We start from the raw sequence: 22,540 nt of genomic DNA, 5'->3' as shown, positions 1-22,540 counted from the left end.
AATTTGGATCCTTTATTTTCTGGCACAAAGCGATGCTCCTATAACATCAGTAGATTTTAGAGTTTTGTAATATTTGACTTTTCTCAGTTTTGCCTTCAATCCTATAACTTGATAGTCAGATTTTTTTTTTTTTTTTTTTTTTTGGTTAAACCCACTGACTGATGAGTATAAAGTTTCCTGCATAATTTTTCTCAGTTTGTAATTCCTGTACAATGCGTTAATCCATAGGAGTGACTTTTTTTTCTTTCCAGATTCCTTTACAAAAGCAGTAAACAGTATGCAGTTGGTCAGTTTTATGGCAGCTCTGTTTCCTAGAATTGTTTTTATCAAAAAACTGAAAACCAGAATGTTCCAAGTACAAAAATTATTAGCATTGTTGGATTTATTGATACTGTGCTGCTGACCCTGGTGTAGCGTGATAAATCCGTGACTACAACCCAGACAACCAGAGTTTGATAAGTGATTTGGGCATCTGTTGGAGCTGGCAGGGGGAATTGAAAGGAAGGGTGAGGCTCTGCCTTTTCAGGTGGTTGAAGGATGATGTGCTGGTAGGGGCAGGCTGATTTTAGTGTTCTGTTGGAGACTGTACCAGTAAACAGTTGCCAGGCTGTGAGTAGATTGGTATATTAGGGCATGTCAGTCTTGGTGGCCAAGGTGGGGCATCCCTCAGCTTCACAATTCTTATTTGCTTGCTAGCCTCTTCAGTGATGTCAGCATGTTTAAGAATGGGGGAGAGCTACTTAGCCTACGCAGTAGTAGGCTTGCTTACTTCCTGTGGGTATCTTGTCATTGCTGGATAGCTAGTGGTTTTATTTCTGGTTCTGGTCAAATGTTCCTAACCTTCTTAAATCTAAAAGAAATAAGTGCCTGTGATTGCAGGAGAGTTGAACTGAAGTGAGCTCTGCTATAATGGGAGTCAGACAAAATAAGCCAATCTCAACAGCATGCAGAGATACTGTATAGCAGATGATTTATGACATTTAGAGTTTTTATCTGTTTGTATCTTTCTTGACCTGACTGGATTTGCTTCAGTATTCAACATTTAGATGTCTTGGATACTTTTAAGGTTTAGTTTGCATCGTCTTTGTTACTTTTTTCTTTTGATATGACATTTTTATTTTGCAAGACTGAGTTCATGGAGCAGAGGGATAAAGCCATCATTTTACACCACTGACCTTGTTACTGTAAACTCCTCCTTTGACACGAGTTTTGTGTTGTTGCAAGAGGAAGGAGGAGCTAGGTTATCAGATGTTCCTAACCTGCCAAGGTGAAGATCCTTCCTAATGCTGTCTGTCTTCCTCCACTGGATTATAATACCTCCGTTAGGAGAGAGGACCCCCTCCCCCCATCCAGCACCATAATGTGGAGTACTTCAGATGATGTAACAGCACAGTGAAATTGCCATTGAAGAAACACAGTTGTTTTCTAGGCTAGAAGAGAACATGAGGATAATAAAATTACTGTGAACTTAGAAGTGCCTTCATCGCAATCGAGCAATGTTGCTCTGTTTCTCTAGACCAAAGACAGCAAGCTACACTCTTCCCAAACATGTGAGTAGCATAGGGGGTGCCATGGAAGACTCACTGCCATGTTGCTGATGGTGGCAGCATGCTGTTTATGCCATTTTTATTTTGACATTGCAACTTTTATTTTTCTTTCTTCCTCTGACCCTGTGTAGAATCTTTGTACTCTGGGATAGTGGACAAATTCCTTTTCCAAAAAGGTCAGGAGAGATTTAAAGATGGTGTTGGGAACCAACACTTGTATACCACTGCTGAGTGAGAGGGAGTTAGCTGAAACTTGAGTTAGAGTGAAAAGTTCTAGAAAGTGGGCTTGCACTTTGGGTTGCTGTAGGCAGGAATCTCAGAAGTAATGACTACAGCAGTGAATATGCTCAGACATCTACAGTTAGAGTAAGTTCCTAACACAGCTGTGCTTTCTTGAATCATTTTCTTATAGATTCTAAAATAATTGGACATGTCTATTATAGGCAGAAAAAAAACTTGAAATGTTCAACTGATATTTTGTATAATGAAGAACTTGTATCTAAACATACCTACATTTATGTAAAAGGGTTTTTCTGTAATGATTTATTGTATAGCTATGCATTTGTAAATTTCCTAACCTTGCATCACTTGTTTGTATTTTAGAAAATGGACATGTCAGAGACTTGGTCCATTTTATTTCAGTAGGCTTATCAACTGAAGCCATGAGAGCAGAGGTGATGAGGCAAGATCCAACTAGAAAAGGATCCGTTGTAAATGTGAATCCAACAAATACAAGACCACAAAGTGACACCCCAGAGATTCGTAAATATAAAAAGCGATTCAATTCCGAGATACTTTGTGCTGCCTTATGGGGTAAGTAATAATAACGTTTTGATTTATTGATTCCTCCTGTTTAAATTGCTCATTTAAAATCAATTGTGAAGGCTTTTGATATGATCTATTTATATTTTTTGTATTCCCTTACTCTTTCTTGAGATTCTTGATGTAGTATGCAAGAACTGCAGGTCTTTTAAAGTAACTTGCAATTTCCTTTGATGAAATATGTATTTTAATACTAAAGTTAATTTGGAGTTATTGAAATTTTGCATTTTCCAGTTGAAATGTATAATGAAATTCTGCAATCATTTGAAATCCTAAGATGATGTTTTTCTGTATGCATTGTGTCTGCACACACATATCTGTACATTATAAATATATATATTTGTCTCCCTTCTCTGTGTGTGCGTGTGTGTGTGTGTGTGTGTGTATTTATTATCAAATACTGTGTTATAGTATTAAGAATGGCTTATTTAGAGCTGCTATAGAGTTGATTCAAGGTTTTCAGTTATGCAGCTAAAACAGTAAGTTTAGGCCCATAAGATACATTGACAGCTGGTGGTCTAATTTCCCACAATTTTGAAATAAAGCACTTTTAAAGGACAGTTGTGCCTTAAACACAGCAGTTCCTCATCTTGCTATGTATCCCCTGTTTAAAAAAATTGTGCTTATACTGCCTCATATACATGACATGGCTTAGACTGTTTCTCCAGTTCTCTGATATTTCTGTACTTTCTGCCTTTCTCTGTTTATACCCTGCTGTGTTTGCATGGAATCTCATGATACTTTTTGTTGGTGTTAATTTCCAAGGCTCTTGCATTGTATTGATCAAAACATTTTAAGCTGTTTGTACCAGGAAAAAACAATGTAACAAAGTATTTTGTAATATTGGCGCTTTCCCTCCCATTTGGGCCACAGACCTACTGAATGCGTGGGGATTCATGTCTTCTTTATTGAACGTATTAATTACAGTTTGCAGGACATCTGAGACTGAAGTTTTGTGACTGAATACCACTGCTTGGCTCAGTAAATACAAGAGTAGTTTCTTCAGATAAATAATTCCTGGAGGTTACAACATAGTGTAATTTACACATTCTTGGTGACTTAAAGTTTCATTATTGTGTGTGTGTGTATGCTTGTATAGAAGAAAGACATTTGTGCAGATTCGCTTTTGCCATTGGAAGATGGCTATCAGCACAGATGGTATGTTTTGAGTACAATAATTGAGTATTATCATTATAAATTAATGGAATAATGATTGCTGAAGTGGGATGATTGGTTAGTTAAGATGCCGTCAGTGTGCCCTATCCCTCCTGTTTCTTTTATATTTAGAGCAGTTAGCAAAGAAAATAAGGGCTTAATTCACAAATTCAAGGATGTAGCTGGTGTGGTAGTCCATAAAAGTTTGTTTTATTTCAGGAGATAGATTTTTGTACTTGATAAATCCAGAGATGACCATTTTAGTGCTATGTAACATTTTGACGTAGTTTCAGCTCTTTCAGGATGTAAAATAAATGAAGGTGAAATAAAAGCTGTAGAAGGAAACTGCACCTATGCATGAATTGGTGCAGCAATACCATACTTATGGAAGCATGATACTATGACGTATTGAGTATGGATTAAAGTGATTGTTATGGTAGCTAAGGATACGTGGAAAGAGATTAAACTGTGGACAATACAAAAATTACACTGGAAGCTCTTGATGTGGAACATAAGATGTAGGCAGTGAAAATGTTTCTTGTCAAGCATATTTTTGTCATCTGGAGCCAAAGCTAAGCTGTGAATGACAAATTAGAGGTGAATGAATTTATTTGGGAGGGAAAGAGGGCAAGATGTATGATTTTAAGTGGGACAAATTGATTATCCCTGTAAAACAAGGTGGCTTAGGGTTACCTAATTTGAAGTGGTACTTAAAAAAAGCTTATGCAGAGGGTTACAAATCAAAGTTGTAACAGATTATACCAAAACTTGTGCGGGGGGTGGGGGGGTGATCTAGGAGTTTTGGATGCTAGTCCTTGGAGAGAGTAGTCAGCAAGCAAAGGAGAGTAGTATTGCTGGAATTGAATTCATCCTAAAGTCATTGTGAGTACCTTCACAAGGTGGACCATGTTTTTCACAAAAGCTCACCAAGACAACACTGAAATATAGACTGCATTTTATATAGCATATATCATGGGCAGAAGTAGGTCAAAAATTAAAAAAGACAGCTGGGTGCACAAGACCAGGATAAAAAAGTGCCCGATCCTGGTTGGTGCACTGGTGCTAGAAAAAATGACAGTGTAGAATCCTCAAAATATGGAAACATTAACAGTGGGGCCAGGCCCAGGGCGAAGATAGCCTAGCTTCCCCCCCTCCCCATTGTAGAAGGGAAGTATCATTCCACAAAAATCACAAAAACTGATAGGCCAGAGAGCCATAAAGATGATAGAGTGGACTATTGAGGATAAGAAAGAAATTATGTATTATTACTGTTATGCAAGAAGCCCAGAATTTCCAGACACAAGATATACAAAAAGATTGAGAGAAATTTGAGGAAAGAAAAATACTTCCATAAGAAAAACTGGCAGAAGCTTCAAATAAATTTGTGTTCATTAATACAACAGATTTGTGAAAAACATTATATAGATCAAGAAACTTTGATCTGTTCGGAAAAAGAAGCATCTGAGTAAGTGCGAGAGTATAAACAACAAAACCTGGAGATTTTTGAAAAGTATAAAATAGAGTTATGGATTTAAGAAAGAAAGATAGATGTGTCAGGCTTTGTCCCTACCAAATGGTGCACTGCTACAGTCATCCCTCTCCACAAAAGAGGAACGACTACAGACCCCGGGAACTATCGCCCCATTAGCCTGACAAGTTTGATGTGCAAAGCTATGGAACACATCATCAATGACCTAATAACCAAGGATATAGGGAATATCCAAACTCTGGATCCTACACGGTTTGGTTTTGTGAAGGGTAGATCATGCCTGCTCAACTTGGGCGACTTCTTTGAGTTAGTCACCAGAGCTGTGGATGAAGGTAAGGTGGTTCATACTGCCTACCTTGATCTGGCCAAGGCCTTTGATACCATTCTCCACTCAGGAATCATAGAAAAACTTACTAAGCTAGGCATCAACCCCTATATCACTAGGTGGGTTGCAAACTGGCTCACAGAACCCGCAGTGTGAAAGTAGCTGACTCCAAGTCAAGACTGCCGACCAGTCACGAGTGGAGTCCCACAGGGTTCGGTCCTGGGTCCTTTCCTGTTTGGTATCTACTTCTCTGAAGTCCAGGCCAATATGAAGGGACTCTGGCTGACAAAGTTCACAGATGATTGCAAGTTGGGAGCTATTATTAACTCCCCAAGTGATGTTGACATCCTGTAGAAAGGCCTCAATGAGACCAATGACTGGTGTCAGAACCATGGCCTTAAGCTCAGTGCCAAAAAATATGACTTCATCCCCTTTGGGAAAAACCCAGTTCCCTTGAATTACCACATTGATGGTGGTCCACTGAACACAGAAGGCGTTGTAAGAGATCTGGGAACACAGGTTGACAGCAACCTCTCTTTTGACCACCATGTTGCTACTGTAGTCAGAAAATCCTTCTGTGTGGCACATCTCATTACTAAGGGTTTTGCATCCAGGAAGAAAGAGGTCATTGTCTCCCTCTACTCTTCCCTCATTAGGCCAGTCATTGAGTGCAATGCCCCATTTGGCATGTACCTCACTAGACACCTGCAACAACTGGAGAGGTCACAAAAGTACCTCACAAAGAGGATCCTAGGCCTTAAACACTTGTCCTATAGGACAGACTAAAAAAAACTCCCAACTATTCTCTCTCATATCGCCTACTTAGAGGCGATCTCTGATTGTCTTAGAAAGCCATGTCTGACCCAGCTCTGTTAGAAATACTACATCTAAAGAAATCCCAATCGCTCCGCACCACATGCTCCAGAGACCTCAACCTCATTACCACAATCAAAAGAACATGCTGGAGGGGACAGGTTCATAACCCAGAAACTGCCCATGCTATGGAATAGACTTCCCATACATGTCAAGCAGAGCACCTCACTGGCCCTCTTCAAGAGAAATCTTGATGAGTGGATGGGAAATAGAAAATTCACACCGGGGATCACTCCAGTGGCTCTACTCGACAGAGGCACTAGGAACTAAGGTTGGGTGGCACATTGCCAGGGTAATCCTAAGGGCTAGGTTTGTAAAGGCTACAGGGCCATAAGCCTAGTACACAACTATGAACCTATGGTATGGTGCAGCATTTATGCAAAGTCGAAAGCCAAATTAATAAATACAAAAAGGCAGCCCCAAAGATATTTGAAGAGAAGTACAGGCAAAGGCATCCAGAGATGGAAAATTTCATAATAAAAAATATCACAGAGGGACTGTAGAAAAGAAGATTAATAAAGTAGAAATAAAAAAAATAGAAGTTGAAGTTATGGAATGTCTGCTAAGTGAAGGATTTGGTGTAAAAGGTGCAACACAGGTTACATCGCAGCATGATGGAACGAGTCCCCAATGTAAGGCAAAACAGGAAGATCAGGAGACATCTGAAGAAGTATGGACATGGGAAAGAAAGAGATTTAATGTGGTGTAATATTTATGCAAAAGTGAAAGCAAAACTAATTAGTACAAAAAGAGCAGCACCAAAGATATTTGAAGAGAAATACAGGCAAAATAATCTGCACATGGAAAACTTTACAATACAAAAAATAAGACAGGAAAAGTAGAAAATAAGATTAGTAATGGAGAAACTAAAGAAATGGAAACCAAGTTATGGAATATCAGTGAAGTGAGGGATTCAGTGTAGATCAATCTAACTCAGAAAGCACCACAACAGGATAGAGCAATGGACATCCAATTTAAGAAACCAGTGGAATGAAAGCAACTGGTCAGATGCCATATGATATTTTAGAGCCTTCCACAGGAAACCAGTATAAATATTCACTTGAAGCTGGACAGCAAGGGAAGGAACAGGAAACTGTGGCAACTCTGACTCAGTCAGTATTGAGTAGTGATAGGCCAGTGAGTTCCCATATGACAGAGCAACGGATGACCTGGGTACACAGGTTGACAACAATCTCACATTCGACCATCATGTAGTGGCGGCAGTGGTCAGAAAAGCCCATTACTTAGTTCATCTCATAAGTAAAGGGATTGTATCCAATAAAAAGGAGGTTATTATCTCTGTGTGCTCCTCCCTCATTAGGCCAATAATTGAGTACAACACCTCGTTTGGTATGCACCTCTCCACCTGCACCAACTGGAAAGGTCACAGAAATACCTCACAAAGAGAATCCATTGCCTCCCAACACCTGTCCTATGTGGACAGGTTCAAGTCACTGACTAATGCCTTTTAATCTGTCAAATTGCCAGGAATCTTTACTAATATAATCAAAAAAACCCAGGCACTTCTGCATTTCATGATCTATGGTCACTGTTGATATGTTTAAACAAAGGGGATATCCTATCTTTTGGATGACCTTGCTCATGAGGTAACCCACAAACGTAAACAAGGTTTTTATAGACCCATACTGGGCCACGGATTTGTGAGTACTAATAGATCTAGTAATGAAAGTTTTTTACAACTCAGCCTTCATTTTGACATACAATGGCATGGCCAACAGTATTATTGATGTGGTAAATGCCAATTAGGAGATTCTTCAATTTGATGCTAATGTTGGGTTGAAAGTTGGTAAAAACCCAAGACATGTTTTTAGGAGGGACAAATCTATAAAGAATATTTTGGAAAGTATTGGACATGAAGGCAGAATTAATAGAAAAGTAGGTAATTTTAAATGTAATTCATTCTCTTTTTGTCCATTTATAATGGAAACTGAAGGTCAAATTAGGGTTAATCAGAAGGCTGTCAATATTATAGGCCACTACAATTGTAATAGTAAAAATGTTGTGTATATGGCTAAATGTGGAAAATATTCTAGTTTTCACATTGGGAAGACCTGTAGAAAATGTAAATTAAGAATAGGTGAACATCTCGGTGACATCAGACATTGCAGGGTTCCTAGTGCTTTGTACAGACATATCAATGAAAATCCAACACGTGATTTTAAATTTTTGGTTTTACAGCAGTTAGTGCTGGATGAACAGGGGTGCATTACAGATGTGCATTTGGATATGATGGTATTGAGATGGCAGTTGTTTTAAAACCTGTTACCCAGGTATCACTGAAACTATAAACATTGCTAGTGTTCTAAAACTTGATTGAATTTTAGGTTAGTAAAGTTAATATGGATTTTATTTAGCAATTTATTAACATATTATAACATTTTATGGTAACATTTATTTAGTTTTATTTGCTAAATGCAATATTTTTACTGCTGTAATTTGATGTGTATATATTGCTTTAAATTTTTTGGCGCAATTTTGAATGGTTAATTGAGGGGGTGGGTATATATTTGCCTGGGTTTTTGTGCAATATTGTTCTGAGGAAGTCTCTGTAATAGAGAGGAAAGTGCTTAACTTAAGTAAACTTGGTGTCCTTTAGGTATGCCCCCTACCAATGTGAAAAAAATCTCCGATGTTCCACCCAGTCAGAGGTAAGCAATGACTAGAAATAAAAAAGCTGCTTAAAAAAGTCATCCAAGTGGGCCCACCCCCAGACCAGGGAGAATCTGGGACTTGCTGAAGATTCTTCTTGGTGCCTGAAAAAACAGGGGGACTTGATCAGTTCTAGATCTCAGCAAATCTAATCAGTTCATACAGTATTCAACGGTTCGGGTGGTCATGGTTCAGTCCATCTTACCTCTGCTGCAAAAGGATGACTGGATGTGCTCAATAGATCTTCAGGATGTACGATCACATCAAAATGGACAAGCCCTGCAAAAGATACCTGCGTTTCCAGCTGGGAGCCAGTCATTACCAGTTCAGAGCACTGCTGTTTGGTCTCACCAGAGCTCTCCAGGGTGTTAAGCAAATGCATGGCAGTGGTAGCAGCTCATTTGAGACTGCTGGGATTCAGAGTGTTTCCATACCTACACTACTGACTCCTAACTGCCCCAATCAGGCAATGACTTGTATAGGTAAGAGACTATTTGCTGCAGCTGTGCATCCATCTAGAATTGTGGTCACTTTCAGTCCAGTTGTCCATTCTTCAGCATCCATTAACCGCTGCAGTCATGATCACACATCTGCAAAAGATATCTTCTTTGGTGGAGTCATTCAGACAATCTCTCCAAAGGTTGTCCGTTTGTTCTTTCCCTGCCCAAGGTAACCACTAATGCTTACCAGTTGGGGTGGGGGACAGTATTTGGGAAGGGCAGTCCAAGGTATGTGGTACCCGAAAGAGGCCAAGGTGGATGTCAGTGTCCTGGAAATGAGAGCAGTCCTCCTAGTGTAACAGGCCTTTCAAGATGTTCTTCCATCTGGGGCAGTTGTCATTCAGATGGGCAGTGTGTCATTGGTCTTGGTATATATTAACAAACTGGGAAGAACCAGATCTTACCCACTTTGTCAAGAAGCAGTGAGAATGTGACAGCGTGCAATCTCTTCCATTTGCTTTCTAATTGCATTGCACATCACTGTGAAATCCAGCGTGATTGCAGACAAGCTAAGCAGGGCCTATTCTGATGCCTCTTGAGTGGTTTCTCCATGTCAGAGTGGTGGAGAGGGTTTTAAATCGATGGAGCCAGCCATGCTGCAATTTAGTTGCCTCTCCACTCAACCACAAATGCAGAAGTTTCTTTGCCCTGATCCCTCCAGCAGGGGAGTCACCGAGAGATGCTCTAGTCCACGATTGGCCCTCCAGTCTCCTTTATGCTTAGCCACTGTTATCTCTAGTTCCGAAATGAAGTTTTAATTAAATATAAATAAATATGTAAACCCTACAAATCCTCTGACCAAAGTCTGTACTCCTTCTTAAGTCTATTCCTCTGCTAATTAGATCTAGCTCTAATCTCTCCACAACTCAAACAACTATTAAAAGACTACCTAAACAAAATCTGGCACTGCTCCTGCAGTACTCCAGGCTGAGCTAGTCCTTCCCTCCTTCCACCAGCATACTTTATCCATGGTCAGAGATGAAGAGTTAGTAAAATCTATGTCTTGGATAATGATCAGATATATTTTTGCTTAGGCTGTATTATCTAGTCATGTCTGTTCCAAACAGTGTACTTAAAATGTGTTTGTCATCTGTATGAACTGTAACTTATCAACCGTGTTTTTGTTCAGTTTGTTATAGATGTTCTATAACAGAATGCATTTTGGTTGAATAGCATGGAGGACTTGAGACCAAACCACAACTCGTGCAGTCTTCTGGCTTCATAAGATTTGGTTCCTCTTCTTGCGGCCTCATCTCCTGAAATTGCCCTGGATACTGGATCCCACTCCAGACCTCCCGTCTTGCATGATGTGTAACTTAGCAGGTTAAACTAACTGAATGGTTTCTCCAATTTCATTGATTGCTAGACAGCCTAGACTCCCCTCCCCAGTCAATCATATATTATTATGCCATTGAAAAGCTACTGCTAGAAAGATTTACAAGAACAAATGGAAAAGGTTTGTTTTCTGTGACCTTAGCAAGGACCTGGATCCTTTCAGCACTGGTGCCATCTATCCTCAAATTTTTAGTTTCAATTTTCAATTAAGGGGCTAGCTTTTCAGCTATTAAATTCAGTTGGCTGCCATTTCTAACTTCCACCTGGATGAAAATAATTCTACCATAACTTCTTCCAAACTATGTAAAGCCTTTCTCAAGGGAGCCATTTTACGTAGACCCCCATTGAAGGATCCTACTCATCTTCAGGATTTAGCTATCATGCTTCAGACTTTTGACACAAGCTCCCTGTAAACCTTCAGCTAGAGCAAAACTTATTTTTTTTGTCTTGGAAAAACATTTTTCTTATTACTATCACATCAGCTAGACGAGTATCCAAACTCCACACACTTGTCTTCTAAACCTGTATACCTGATGTTCTTCATGTTTCACTGTTGCAGTCATTACATTTGGGTAATCTGCTGGCAGGTTGCCCTCATTCGGCCTGATTAACAAAGTCTTGGGTCCTGCATCGGTTGCTGTCCCTTCTTCCTTGATGTCAGGTCGTCAGGGGTATAAAACATGCAGCCGACGTCATTATCTCAGTCTTTCTTGCCATGCGGTGCCCAAAGCAGAAGCAGTTCGCAAGTGCCGGTCGGCCAACTCCTGAAATTTTCAATTTCGAGTTTCAGAACCAAAGTCTTTAACTTAAAGCTAAGTACCCCGTTGGGGAAACTTTTTCTTCCTCCTTACCGATGTCAGTAAAAGTTAATTGCATTACTTGTGGAAAGCAAGTACCTCATAAAGATTTTCATCTGTACTGTATTCCTTGCCAAGGCCCTGACCACGACATACCTTGCTGTAGGTTTTGTGCTTTATTTAATCAGCACACTATCCATCGTCGGTACATTTGTGCCTCTAAATATTTCAGTTCTCGGTTTAATTATCCAGAAATTGTCTGTTAGCCATCCGACTACCGGAATTTCGAAAAACCGCAAAGATAACGGCCAACGACGCTTCTTCCAAGCCAGTCGCCAGTTCGCTGGTACTCAGTGAGGTGCTGTTGCAGCCCCTGATACCCGCTACTTCTGACTCGCAGGCCTCTACTGAGACCCAGTCAAAGTCCGATTTGCCGTGAGATACATCAACTATGGAACCCGCGGATGTCTCTAGCTTGGATGAGTCCAGAGCCGCTGTGAAGGCACTGGCTTCTGAGGGTGTATTCAGCCCTGCAGACTTGCATATCAAACCAACTCCACCTTCAATACTAAGGCCTAAATCTCGATCTATGTCGAAAAAACTGACGCCCAGGCCACATGTTCAGGCCCCTATGCCTAAAAAACAAATGATCAAAATGGCTGAAGACCTAATTACTCTAATCAGGGTTAGTCAACCTCCCCCCTTCTATGCGGCCTAGGCCTGAGCTTGACTATGACTCTTCTGATTAGGACTCTGTTTCTTCTGACTCTTCTAATGACCTGGATTTATCCATACCTACCTATGAGGATTCTGATGCAGAGGATCCCCCCCCCCCCCCCAGAGGATTTTTCTTTTGGTGAAACTTTACATACCTTAAGGGAGCATTTCCACTTGGAAAGTCAGGAATTCTCTGATTCAAAAAAGAGGCTTAGGGATTTTCTTCTTTTACCTCAGCATAGGCCTTTGGCTATACCTCCTGTACTAGACATTGTTTATGATGTGTTTTCGGAATCCAGTAGGGCCCCTGATTCCCTGCCTCCAGCACCTTGTAAACCTGACAGATAGTACAGGGTTCCTGAGTCCCACAAGTTCCTTTTCAAAAATCCTGTTGCAGTTCCTGAAACCATTTCTCAAGGGCCTAAGGGTATTAAGTCTTCTACTGCTAAAAGTCCTACCCTTTCTGATAGAGACTCCAGGGTGCTGGATAGATGGGGTAAAAAGGTCTATACTTCTGCAACCTTGGCTGTCAGGGCTTTAAACTGTCAATTTCATATGTTAAAATATCAACAGCATATTATTGGACTGTTTAAACAGAAAATTATGTTGATTTCTGACTGTGGACAATAAAGATTTACAGGATTTATTACATTTTGCTGAACAAGTTGGAAAACATACTTTGCAATGTGGTTTTGATTCTTTAGAGGCCTCTTGCAGGGCTGCTGTTACTGGGTCTGTGCTTAGAAGGCATGCTTGGCTTAAGGAGCAATCTCTGCCTGATCATGTTAAAGCAAAATTGTTGGATGCTCCTTTAAGTCAGGACCGCCTGTTTGGCAATAAGGCTGAAGAAGTTTTAAAAATGATGGAAGATAAAGCTAAATCTATGCAAACTGTAAAAGATTTCTTACAAGTGCAACCTCCTAGATTTAGTAGGCACTGGCCTACTAAGAATTGGTCCTTTCCAGCTCCTTCCAGATCCTCTTAAGCCAAATCCAGACACACCAAAAGCACCAGGTTTCAGTCCCAAAAGACTCAGACCTAAGCAATGGGGGGGCCTCCACTTCCAAATCTAGAAATAAGACACACCCTATGGTAAACAGTCTCAATGACTTTCCTTTAAAATTACCAAGCACTTACCTTTCAGCTGCCCCCTTTGGGGGGAAAGATTGCTCTTCATGCAAAAAACTGGAAACTCATAACCCAGGACAAATGGGTTTTAAGTATAGTGTCTCAGGGATACAGATTTCATTTCCACACGTTGCCAACACCAAACAGGTGGCCAGGCCTGCCCCCAAATCAGTGGGCAGAGGTTCAGAAACAAGTACTTTCCCTCTTAAAAATGGGGGGCTATTCAACCTGTACAGGAAGTGGAAAAGGGGCAAGGATTCTACTCCAGGCTTTTCCTGGTACCCAGAAAAGACAAAACATGGCGTCCAGTTCTGGACCTGTCGACTCTAAACACCTTTCTGGACATTCCAAAATTCAAGATGCTGACTCTTCATCAGCTACTTCCTATGCTAGGCAAAGATGCCTGGTTGGCAACTCTAGATTTAAAAGAAGCTTACCTGCATATCCCAATCAGGGAATCTTGCAGAAGATACCTACGCTTCAAAGCAGGCTACTTGCATTATCAGTTCTCTGCACAGCCCTTTGGCTTGTCTACTGTGCCCAGGGTATTCACAAAGTGCCTGGCTCCAGTAATTGCATTTTGTAGGCAAAGAAATATTCAAATATACCCATACCTGGACGATTGTCTAATTCAGGCAGAAAACTAGGCAATACTTCTAAATCATCTGGCATTTGTAAAAAGGGTTCTAACTTGTCTAGGGTACACCATAAACGAAAATAAATCACAACTGGTACCCTCTCAAGAAATTACATTCCTATGTGCAAGCTTGAATACAACTGCCCAGATGGCTTTCCTCACAGCAGAAAAGCAAATTCATTTGGTAACTTACTTCAAACAAGTGGCCACAAAAGCCCTGCTATCTGCAAGACAAATTCTGCAAGCCTTGGGGTTCATGGCCTCCTGCATTCTTCTAATTCCATATGCAAGACTGCATATAAGGAAACTAAGTGGTACTTAAAAAGTCTATGGAGTCAACATTGTCATAGCCTGGAAACAATGATTCCTATCATACCTTGCCTACGCCTGGAGTTCCTATGGTGGACAGAGGCCTGCCACCAAAACAAGGGGCTAAAATTCACACTACCCCCTGCCGCCCAAACCCTAACTACAAATGCATCAGACTATGCATAGGGGCTCATCTGGCAGGGAAGAGCATTCAGGGCAAATGGAACACAAATCAAATGCACCTACATATCAATCAAAAAGAAATGTTAGCTATACGGAATGCTCGGACAGCCTTCAAGGACATCCAATACATCCAGGACAACTTATGGTAAAGACAGGCAACACCACAGTTATGTGGTACATAAACAGGGGGTTACACATTCCTACCCCCTCTGCAGACTAGCCATGGCATTGTGGTACACGGCCTTGAGCTACCAAGTGCACCTACAAGCTCAATTCCTGCCAGGAAAACTGAATACACTGGCAGACGGACTAAGCAGAAATCTCATGAACCCACGAGTGGAAACTGAAACATGGATTTTCATCATGTTGACAAGCAAATGGGGGAGCCCAGACATCGATCTATTTGCCTCCACCCAGAACTACCAGTTGGACAAATTTTGCACAAGGACACTCCACAAAAAAGCCTGGAAAGTGGATGCTCTGTCATTCAGCTGGAAAAAACCTATCAGTCTACGCCTTTCCCCCTCTGCCTCTGCTCGCCAAAGTTCTGCTAAAAGTCAAACAGGACAAACCAAAAATGATTTTGATTGCTCCAGACTGGCACGCCAACACTGGTACCCACTCCTGCGCAGTGTGTCACAAATATCTCCATGTCACCTTCCTTACTGTCTCAGCAAGAGAACCAATTTATGCACCCTCAGCTACCAACATTGAACCTTGCAGCTTGGCTAATCACTTAAATTCACCCTTAGCATCCCTCAGCAAACCTGTGATGGACGTCATCTGGGAGGCGAGAAGACCTAGTACTAGAAAATCTTATGCTGACAAATGGAAAAGATTCTGTGCTTGGAATCTGTCTCAAGGAATGAGCACAGCAGCACCCAGCTTACCTCAGATTTTACAATACTTAACTGAGATGTTTCATAAGGGCCTGTCTTTTTCCTCCATTAAAATCCATGCCTCAGCCATTTCAGCTCATTATAACACAGAACCTCCCCTCTTCTCTCATCCTCTGCTCACGTAGTTCCTCAGAGGGGCCAAAAACTTGAGACCACCCAGGAGAGCTCCAACCCCTGCCTGGGACCTTAACTTTGTATCGGAGAAACTCACTGTACCTCCTTTCGAGCCAGCTACTACTGCAGACTTAAAATTTCTTTCTTGGAAAACAGCCTTCCTTCTAGCAATCACTTCAACTAGAAGGATATCCGAGTTACCAGGCCCTTATGGCAGTGGAGCCTTTCATCATCTTTCATGCGGACAGGGTGTCACTCGGGGCCAACCCATCCTTCATGCCCAAGGTGGTATCCAGTGTGGCTCTTAATCAGTCCATTCATTTGCCAACTTTCTTTCCCAAACCGCAGCACAAAGGGGAACGGATTCTGCATTCATTGGATGTGCACAGACAACTTAGATTCTACTTGGACAGGACTAAAACTCGAAGAAAATCTGAACAACTGCTGGTAGCATTTGCTGCAGGGGCAGAGGGAAAGGCTATTTCAAAACAAACCATTTGTAAATGGATAAGCCATTGCATTCATTTCTGCTATAAGCACCATGGAAAACCTATCCCCCTGGGGATCAGATCTCATTCCACCAGGGCTGCATCTACTTCTGCAGCCTTTCTCAGAGGTGTTCCTACCAGGGATATTCTAGAAGCTGTTACCTGGAGTTCAGTTCATACTTTCACCAAGCATTATCATTTACCAATCTTCTCTAAATCCAGAGCTGGCTTTGCCACTGCGGTCTTGCAGGGCGTTATAGCTGGTCCTAATGCTGTATAAATCCATCCTCCCAACTATAGCTTTGGGAATCTACCCAGATGTAATGACTGCAACAGTGAAACACGAAGAACATAGTACAGTTGTGTACACTTACCATAAATGTAGATGTTTGAGTGTATTCACTGTTGCAGTCCTGGTTACCCTCCCTCCAGCCCCCTATTTTTTCTCCAACTATACCTCTACTTTCTGTTACTATGCTTAAAAGCATTTTTGGTGTATTTGCTGTTGGTTGGAGGTATATTTATGTGTGTTAAATTTTATTTTGCTCCCCATTCGGGGAGCACCTGACATCTGGGGCAAGAAAAACTGAGATAATGACATCGGCTGCATGTTTTATACCCCTAACAACCTGACGTCATGGAAGAAGGGACAGCAACTGACGCTGGACCCAAGACTTTGTTAATCAGGCCGACTGAGGGCAACCTGCCAGCAGATTACCCAAATGTAATGTAATGACTGCAACAGTGAATACACTCCAACATCTACATTTATGGTAAGTGTACACAACTGTACTTTTTTTCATGAAGACTGGTGTCCTTGTGAACAAATCCATCTTTCTTACCCAGTGTAGCTTCTGAGTCCGACATAATGACAGGGTATTAATCTGTCAGTTTTTTCCTAACTTTTCAAATAAGGGAGAGTGTATGCTCCAATTTTTTGACGTACATAGACAACATTTCTTTTAGATTCACAGAACTGTCCTTTTTAACTTAATAGTATCCAAAGTTACATTGGCTAAATGGTTAACTCTATGCAATTCATTTGTTTATGATAAAAAAAGGTTAATCCTTGCACAAGCCTCCTAGAGCTCATTCCACAAGGTCTGTGGCAGTTTTTTTTAGGCTTTTCCTCAAGAGCTTCCTTAGATGATGTTTGTGCCACTGCACTTTGGACTAATTCCCACAACTTTATTGCTCATTACAAATTAGATTTGTTTTTCAGGAAGAGAGCAGCCTTTGGCTCAGCAGTACTCTGGGATAGCCTTCCATGAGGACTCTCTCAGTTTTACAGTAGATGAGGACTCTGTTTCTTTAGTTAAGGAATGAATGAAAAGGACATCAGATAATTTATTCACCATAACGTTGCATCTCTGTTGTCCATTGTTATTCTTTCTCAACTTTCCACCCACCTGCCTCCAAATTAGATCTAGCTCTAATCTTTCCACAACTCAGACAGATATTAAAAGACTACCTAAATAAAATCTGGCTCTACTCCTGCAGTACTCCAGGCTGAGCTAGTCCCTCCTTTCTTTCGCCAGCATACTTTATCCATGGTCAGAGATAAGGAATTAGTAAAGTCTATGTCTTGGATAATGATCAAATATATTTTTGCTTAGGCTGTATTATATAGTCATGTCTATTCCAAACAGTGTACTAAAATGTGTTTGTCATCTGTTTGAACTGTAACTTCTGAACACTTTATCTATTGGCAATGTTTTTTTTTTTTTCAGTTTGTTATAGATACCCAAATATTTGCATTATGTATGTATAAGTTCACACTGTATAATGTGAAGCTGGATTTTTGCATAGTCTTCTGTATTAGGCTTTGTAAAAACTTTATTTAACTGTAACCATATTATGTCAATGTGGAGCTTTTCTCCCCAGGCCTCTGCTAAAACTGGGGTATTATTCTAGTCAGACTTTCCCCAGTAAAAATAAATAAATAAATAAAATGTCAAAAACATACGAGCAGTTAATGCTGTATAATTAGACCTTACTTTATCTTAGTCTAGTTAAGATACCTGCACAAAGATTGAGTTTTGGTGAATTTTCATTTAATGGATTTTAAGAGACTGACTTCAGAAATGCTGTAACCACAGAAAGCAGAATGGATATATGGGGATTTTGTTTAATGGTGTAAGTAATAAAATGATCCCTGTTAGCTATAGTTTTAAACAGTAGACTCAATTCCTTGCTGCCCTGTAACAAACATGATAGGCATTGCCATTGAAGGTCAGACTTCTGTTTATTAAACTAATAATACATGTCCATTTGATTATCCCCTTTTTTTAGCATCTTCATTGAATCATCACATTTTAAGTTTTAACATGGAGTCTGAAGTTATTGTCTTCATTTGGTCTTTAACCTGAGGGTTACCGGATCCGGCACAGATCCGACTCAGCTGCATATCCAGCATCTGATCCAAGCTCCTCCCCTACCTGTAATGTTCCTGTCTCTTTCCTCCCTTCAGATTTCGTTTGCTGCACTTGATGTCCGCATTGCGATCTATGCTCTAGGCTACAGTTTTAGGGCAAGTGACTTTTTCTGCCTTTTTGACACTCCTTTTCTTAATCCTTTTCTATTTTCTACCTCACCTCATGCTCTCTGCATCAGTTAAAAAAAAAACACGTCTAACCATGTGTGTGTGGTCTGTGTGTGGTCTGTGTGTGTGTGTGTGTGTGTGTGTGTGTGTGTGTGTGTGTGTGTGTGTGTGTGTGTGTGTGTGTGTGTGTGTGTTGGGCCTTTTAGTTGGGAGTATGGCTGAAACCCCCAAGCCAGACATCCGAAAATGCACAGAGTATGGCCACAAGCTCTCTCCAGCTGATGGCCACACTCAAGGCTGCCCACTTGGAGTCCTCCTGTTCCATCTGTGCCGGATTTAATCCCTGGGCACTGATGGACAGGAAGAATAAGCTAATTTGAAGGGCCTTCTCACCCCTCCTACCACCAGGGCCCAGGCCTTTTCTGCTTCCGTCTCTGCCCCGGCCTCTGTGGCTCAACCTCCTGTCAAGAGGTCTGGGGATGGAGACAAATCCTCTCAAGTTCAAGGAGAGGGCCAGGAAGCAATCCCTGGATTGCTCCTCCTCTGTGGGCCCTCCAGCAAAAGTAAGGTCAGCTCCGAGGACAAAGTCCCCCCCCAGCTCCATTCCCCTCTATTCTCTCCAGAGCCAGAGGAGCTTCAGAGCTGGTCACCAGCACAGGCTTCCTCGCACCGCCTCTCTAGGCTGGTGTGGCCTCCTCTTCCCACTACACTCGCAGTATTTCCAAAGCAGAGATGGCTAGGATGATGCAGAAGTTTATCCACACTGAAATACAGATAGGAGTCTTCCCTGCCCCCTCCCCTCCAGAGCAGGGGGGGACATGCAGTCTGCATTCATCCCCATTACTCTTCCTCCGATCTGACCTCTGGTTTTGGAGCCCTTGGATCCGAGGGCACACTGCGTCAGGGGGTCGGCTGTAATGGTACCTTGTACCTCGATGCTGACCATGGCCTTGAGAAGGTCGGATCTGACTAGTTTGGAGCCGTAGCCTCTGTGCCAGATCTGAGGCGATGGTGTCGCTCCAAGTTTTTTGGAGCAGAGCCTCCCCCTTGGAATCTGGGCGCATGGAGGCTTGGCTCTGGCTCCCCCATTGGATCAGAGGTTTATGGCTCCTTCCATTGTCCCTTCTCATGAGGTCCGTTCCCCTTCGGCCTTCGATGTGGTGGAGAGGGTCCTCTGGATCTCATAGACCTCTGACAATCTCGTCTTCAGTGTCTGTCCCAGTTCCCCTCTGTTTCTGACGTGGACCTGGCCATCCTGCCATCTCAAGGACAGCATGCCGCCTCTTTGCCCAAGGGCGTTCCCATTTGGGATCAGCGAAATGTTGGTGTGTCCTCCCCAGAAACTCCCACTGAGGAGGTTCCTCACAAAAGTACGTGCAGGAGGAGGCAGTTGGACTTCCCACCAGAGTCCCTCATGAAAGACACTGATTTGGAGGAAGGGGAAGGTTCCTCCCAGTCCCCCCCCCACCAAGGATGTCTCCTTTGGGGACATCATGGAAATCCTACGCCAGCGTCGTGGTGGTCTGCCCAATAACCTAACCCGGATGAATCTGTGTTCCTGGAGACATTTGGCGCAGGACCCTCTACTTCCTGGGTGTCCCCCTCCTGTGGATCCTTCGGTTGATTTTATTTCATCTTGGGCATGGAAGGAACCGGACATGGTGGAGCCCATTTCCAAATGCCTGAACAAAATTTTGAGTGCCCCCACAGACGGGACATATTGGACCAAGGGATTCCCAGTTCATGCCATGGTTGTGGCATCTGCCACTAAGGAGGAGCTTGCTCAGGAGAGCTCTATGGTTCATCCTCCTGACTGAGAGCCCAGGACGATGGACCGTTTTGGGAAGCAGGTGTACACTTCAGTGAAGTTTTCTGTGCATGCACTGAATTATTTGGCACACATGATTAAGCTGCAGCAAGAGCTAGTCAAGGAGATTGCTGAGTCTACCCCTGGGTCCATGTCGATGGAGGACAAGAAAGTGTTCTCCTCTTGAATGACCACCTTGAAGTCTATTGTTAACACTTCTGTGTGTCTCTTCTCCCATGTAACCGAGGGCACTGCTAGAGCTGCTGGTACAGGCGTTGCCATTGGGCTCCATGCCTGGCTGTGGCTCTGTGCATTTTTGGAACCCTTTAAGGATTTTTTTATGAGTGCCCCGTACGACTGTTCCACCCTTTTTGGGAAGTCGGTATGTGACACTTTAGTTCATATTGGGAAGGAAGGGAAGAGACTGTCTGCTGATGTTCTTCATCTCACATTGCTGCAGTCCTTACTTATGGGTAGTCCGCGGTCCTCGGTCGGCCCGAATACCAAAGTATTAGGCTGACGTCGGTCATGGGCGCCTAGAACTGACATCAGAGCGTCAGGGTATAAAGGCGCATGACCGACGTCATATCCTCAGTCTTTTTTGCCACATGGTCCGATGCAGAAGCTGCGTTGCAAGTGCCGTTCGGCGTTCTGAAATTTTTCTGTTTCGGAGTTTCAGACCGATACCAAGTTGGGCTAAGTACCCCGTTGGGGAATATTTTTGTTTTTTCTTGCCTCAGTTACTTACCGGATGTCAGAAAAGTGAATAATTGTATTTCTTGTGGGAAACAGATACCGCATAGGGATTACCACTCGCTTTGTATTCCTTGTTTGGGACCGGAGCACGACGTAGTCGGGTGTCGGTTTTGTGCTAGGTTTAATAAGCGCACTATAAAACGGAGGTTAGATTGCGCTAGGTTAGTCTTTGGCAAGAGGTGTAATTATAACATGCCGTCGGATGTTCCGACGCCGGCTTCTACTAAGAAGCGCAAAGACAAATCTTTAAAGCCTAGGCAGGATGATTCGTCTGTTACGGACGCCGGATCTTTAGAAGCTACAGCTGAACAGCTGGATCCGGCTGAAGTTTCTGTTGAGTCCCAGGGGGAAACTTTGATTTTACAAGATGTGGCCTCTCAGGAGGCAGGTCAGGCTGAAGGGGCCTCTCAGGTTACTATTCTCCCTTCTATGCCTAAGGTGGTTAGGCCTTCTGTTACTGTTCTTAAGGCTCCTTCTAAGGGCAGGTCTGTTTTGCCTTCCTCTGGTGTCAGTTCTGGTTCTTCAGGGTCTGTGCCTAAAAAGCACATGCTTAAAATGGCAGAGGATTTGATTACTTTAATTAGAGGTTCTATGCCCCCTCCTGATAAGAGGCCCAGGATGGAGCCAGAGTTGGAAAGTTTGGAGCAGGCCTCAGATGATTCTGAGTCTTCTGCTGAAGACATTCAAGATTTCCCTCCTTATTCTGATTCTGATGCAGAGGATTCCACACCTTCTGCTTCTCCTCCAGAGGATTTTTCATTTTCAGAAACTCTGCATTCCATGAGGGAGCATTTTAAGTGGGAAGGACAGGATTACTCTGATTCACGGAAGAGACTCAGGGAGTTCTTGTTTTTGCCACAGCATAGACCCTTAGCTATACCTCCGGTTTTGGATGTTGTTTCGGATGTTTTCTCGGAGGCTTCCCTTAATCCAGATTCTGTGTCTCCTGCTCCAGTTAAACCTGACAGGTATTATAGGGTGCCTGAGGCTCATAAATATCTGTATAAGAGTCCTAGGGCAGACCCAGAAACTATTAGTCAGGGGCCTAAGGGTGTTAGAGCCTCTGTTAAGAATCCGGTTCCTCTGGATAAGGAAGCTAGAGCTTTGGATAGATGGGGTAAGAAAGTGTATACCTCTTCTACTTTAGCGATGAGAGCTTTGAACTGCCAGTTTCATATGTTGAAGTATCAGAATTTCCTTCTTTCTCAGCTAAGATCTAAAGTGGATGCTTTAGCAGAGGGCATAGAGTGTAAAGAATTGCAGGATTTAGTGCATGTTTCTGAACAGGTGGGAAAGCACTCTTTGCAATGTGGTTTTGATGCTTTACAGGCTTCTTCTAGGGTGGCTGCAACTGGTTCAGTTATTCATAGGCACGCCTGGCTTAAGGAACAGAATTTGTCTGAGCATGTTAAGTCTAGAATTCTGGATGCCCCTTTACAGTCTGAAG

At 42.3% G+C, this 22,540-nt stretch overlaps 1 protein-coding gene across 1 annotated transcript in view; it reads left to right on the top strand.

The window, feature by feature from the left end:
* MAP4K4 (mitogen-activated protein kinase kinase kinase kinase 4) overlaps window positions 1-22,540 on the top strand; it is a 3,343,981-nt gene that overhangs the window by 2,480,277 nt on the left and 841,164 nt on the right. The window contains exon 26 of the mRNA XM_044071965.1: window positions 2,151-2,360. Coding sequence (XP_043927900.1) covers window positions 2,151-2,360 — 210 coding nt within the window. The remainder of the gene's footprint in view (window positions 1-2,150; window positions 2,361-22,540) is intronic.

The sequence above is a fragment of the Protopterus annectens genome, chromosome 5.part0 (assembly GCF_019279795.1).
Source record: "Protopterus annectens isolate FY-2018-M chromosome 5.part0, PAN1.0, whole genome shotgun sequence".
NCBI lineage: Eukaryota > Metazoa > Chordata > Ceratodontiformes > Protopteridae > Protopterus > Protopterus annectens.
The sequence above is the reverse complement of the archived record's forward strand: the minus strand, read 5'-3'. Positions and strand labels throughout refer to the sequence as shown.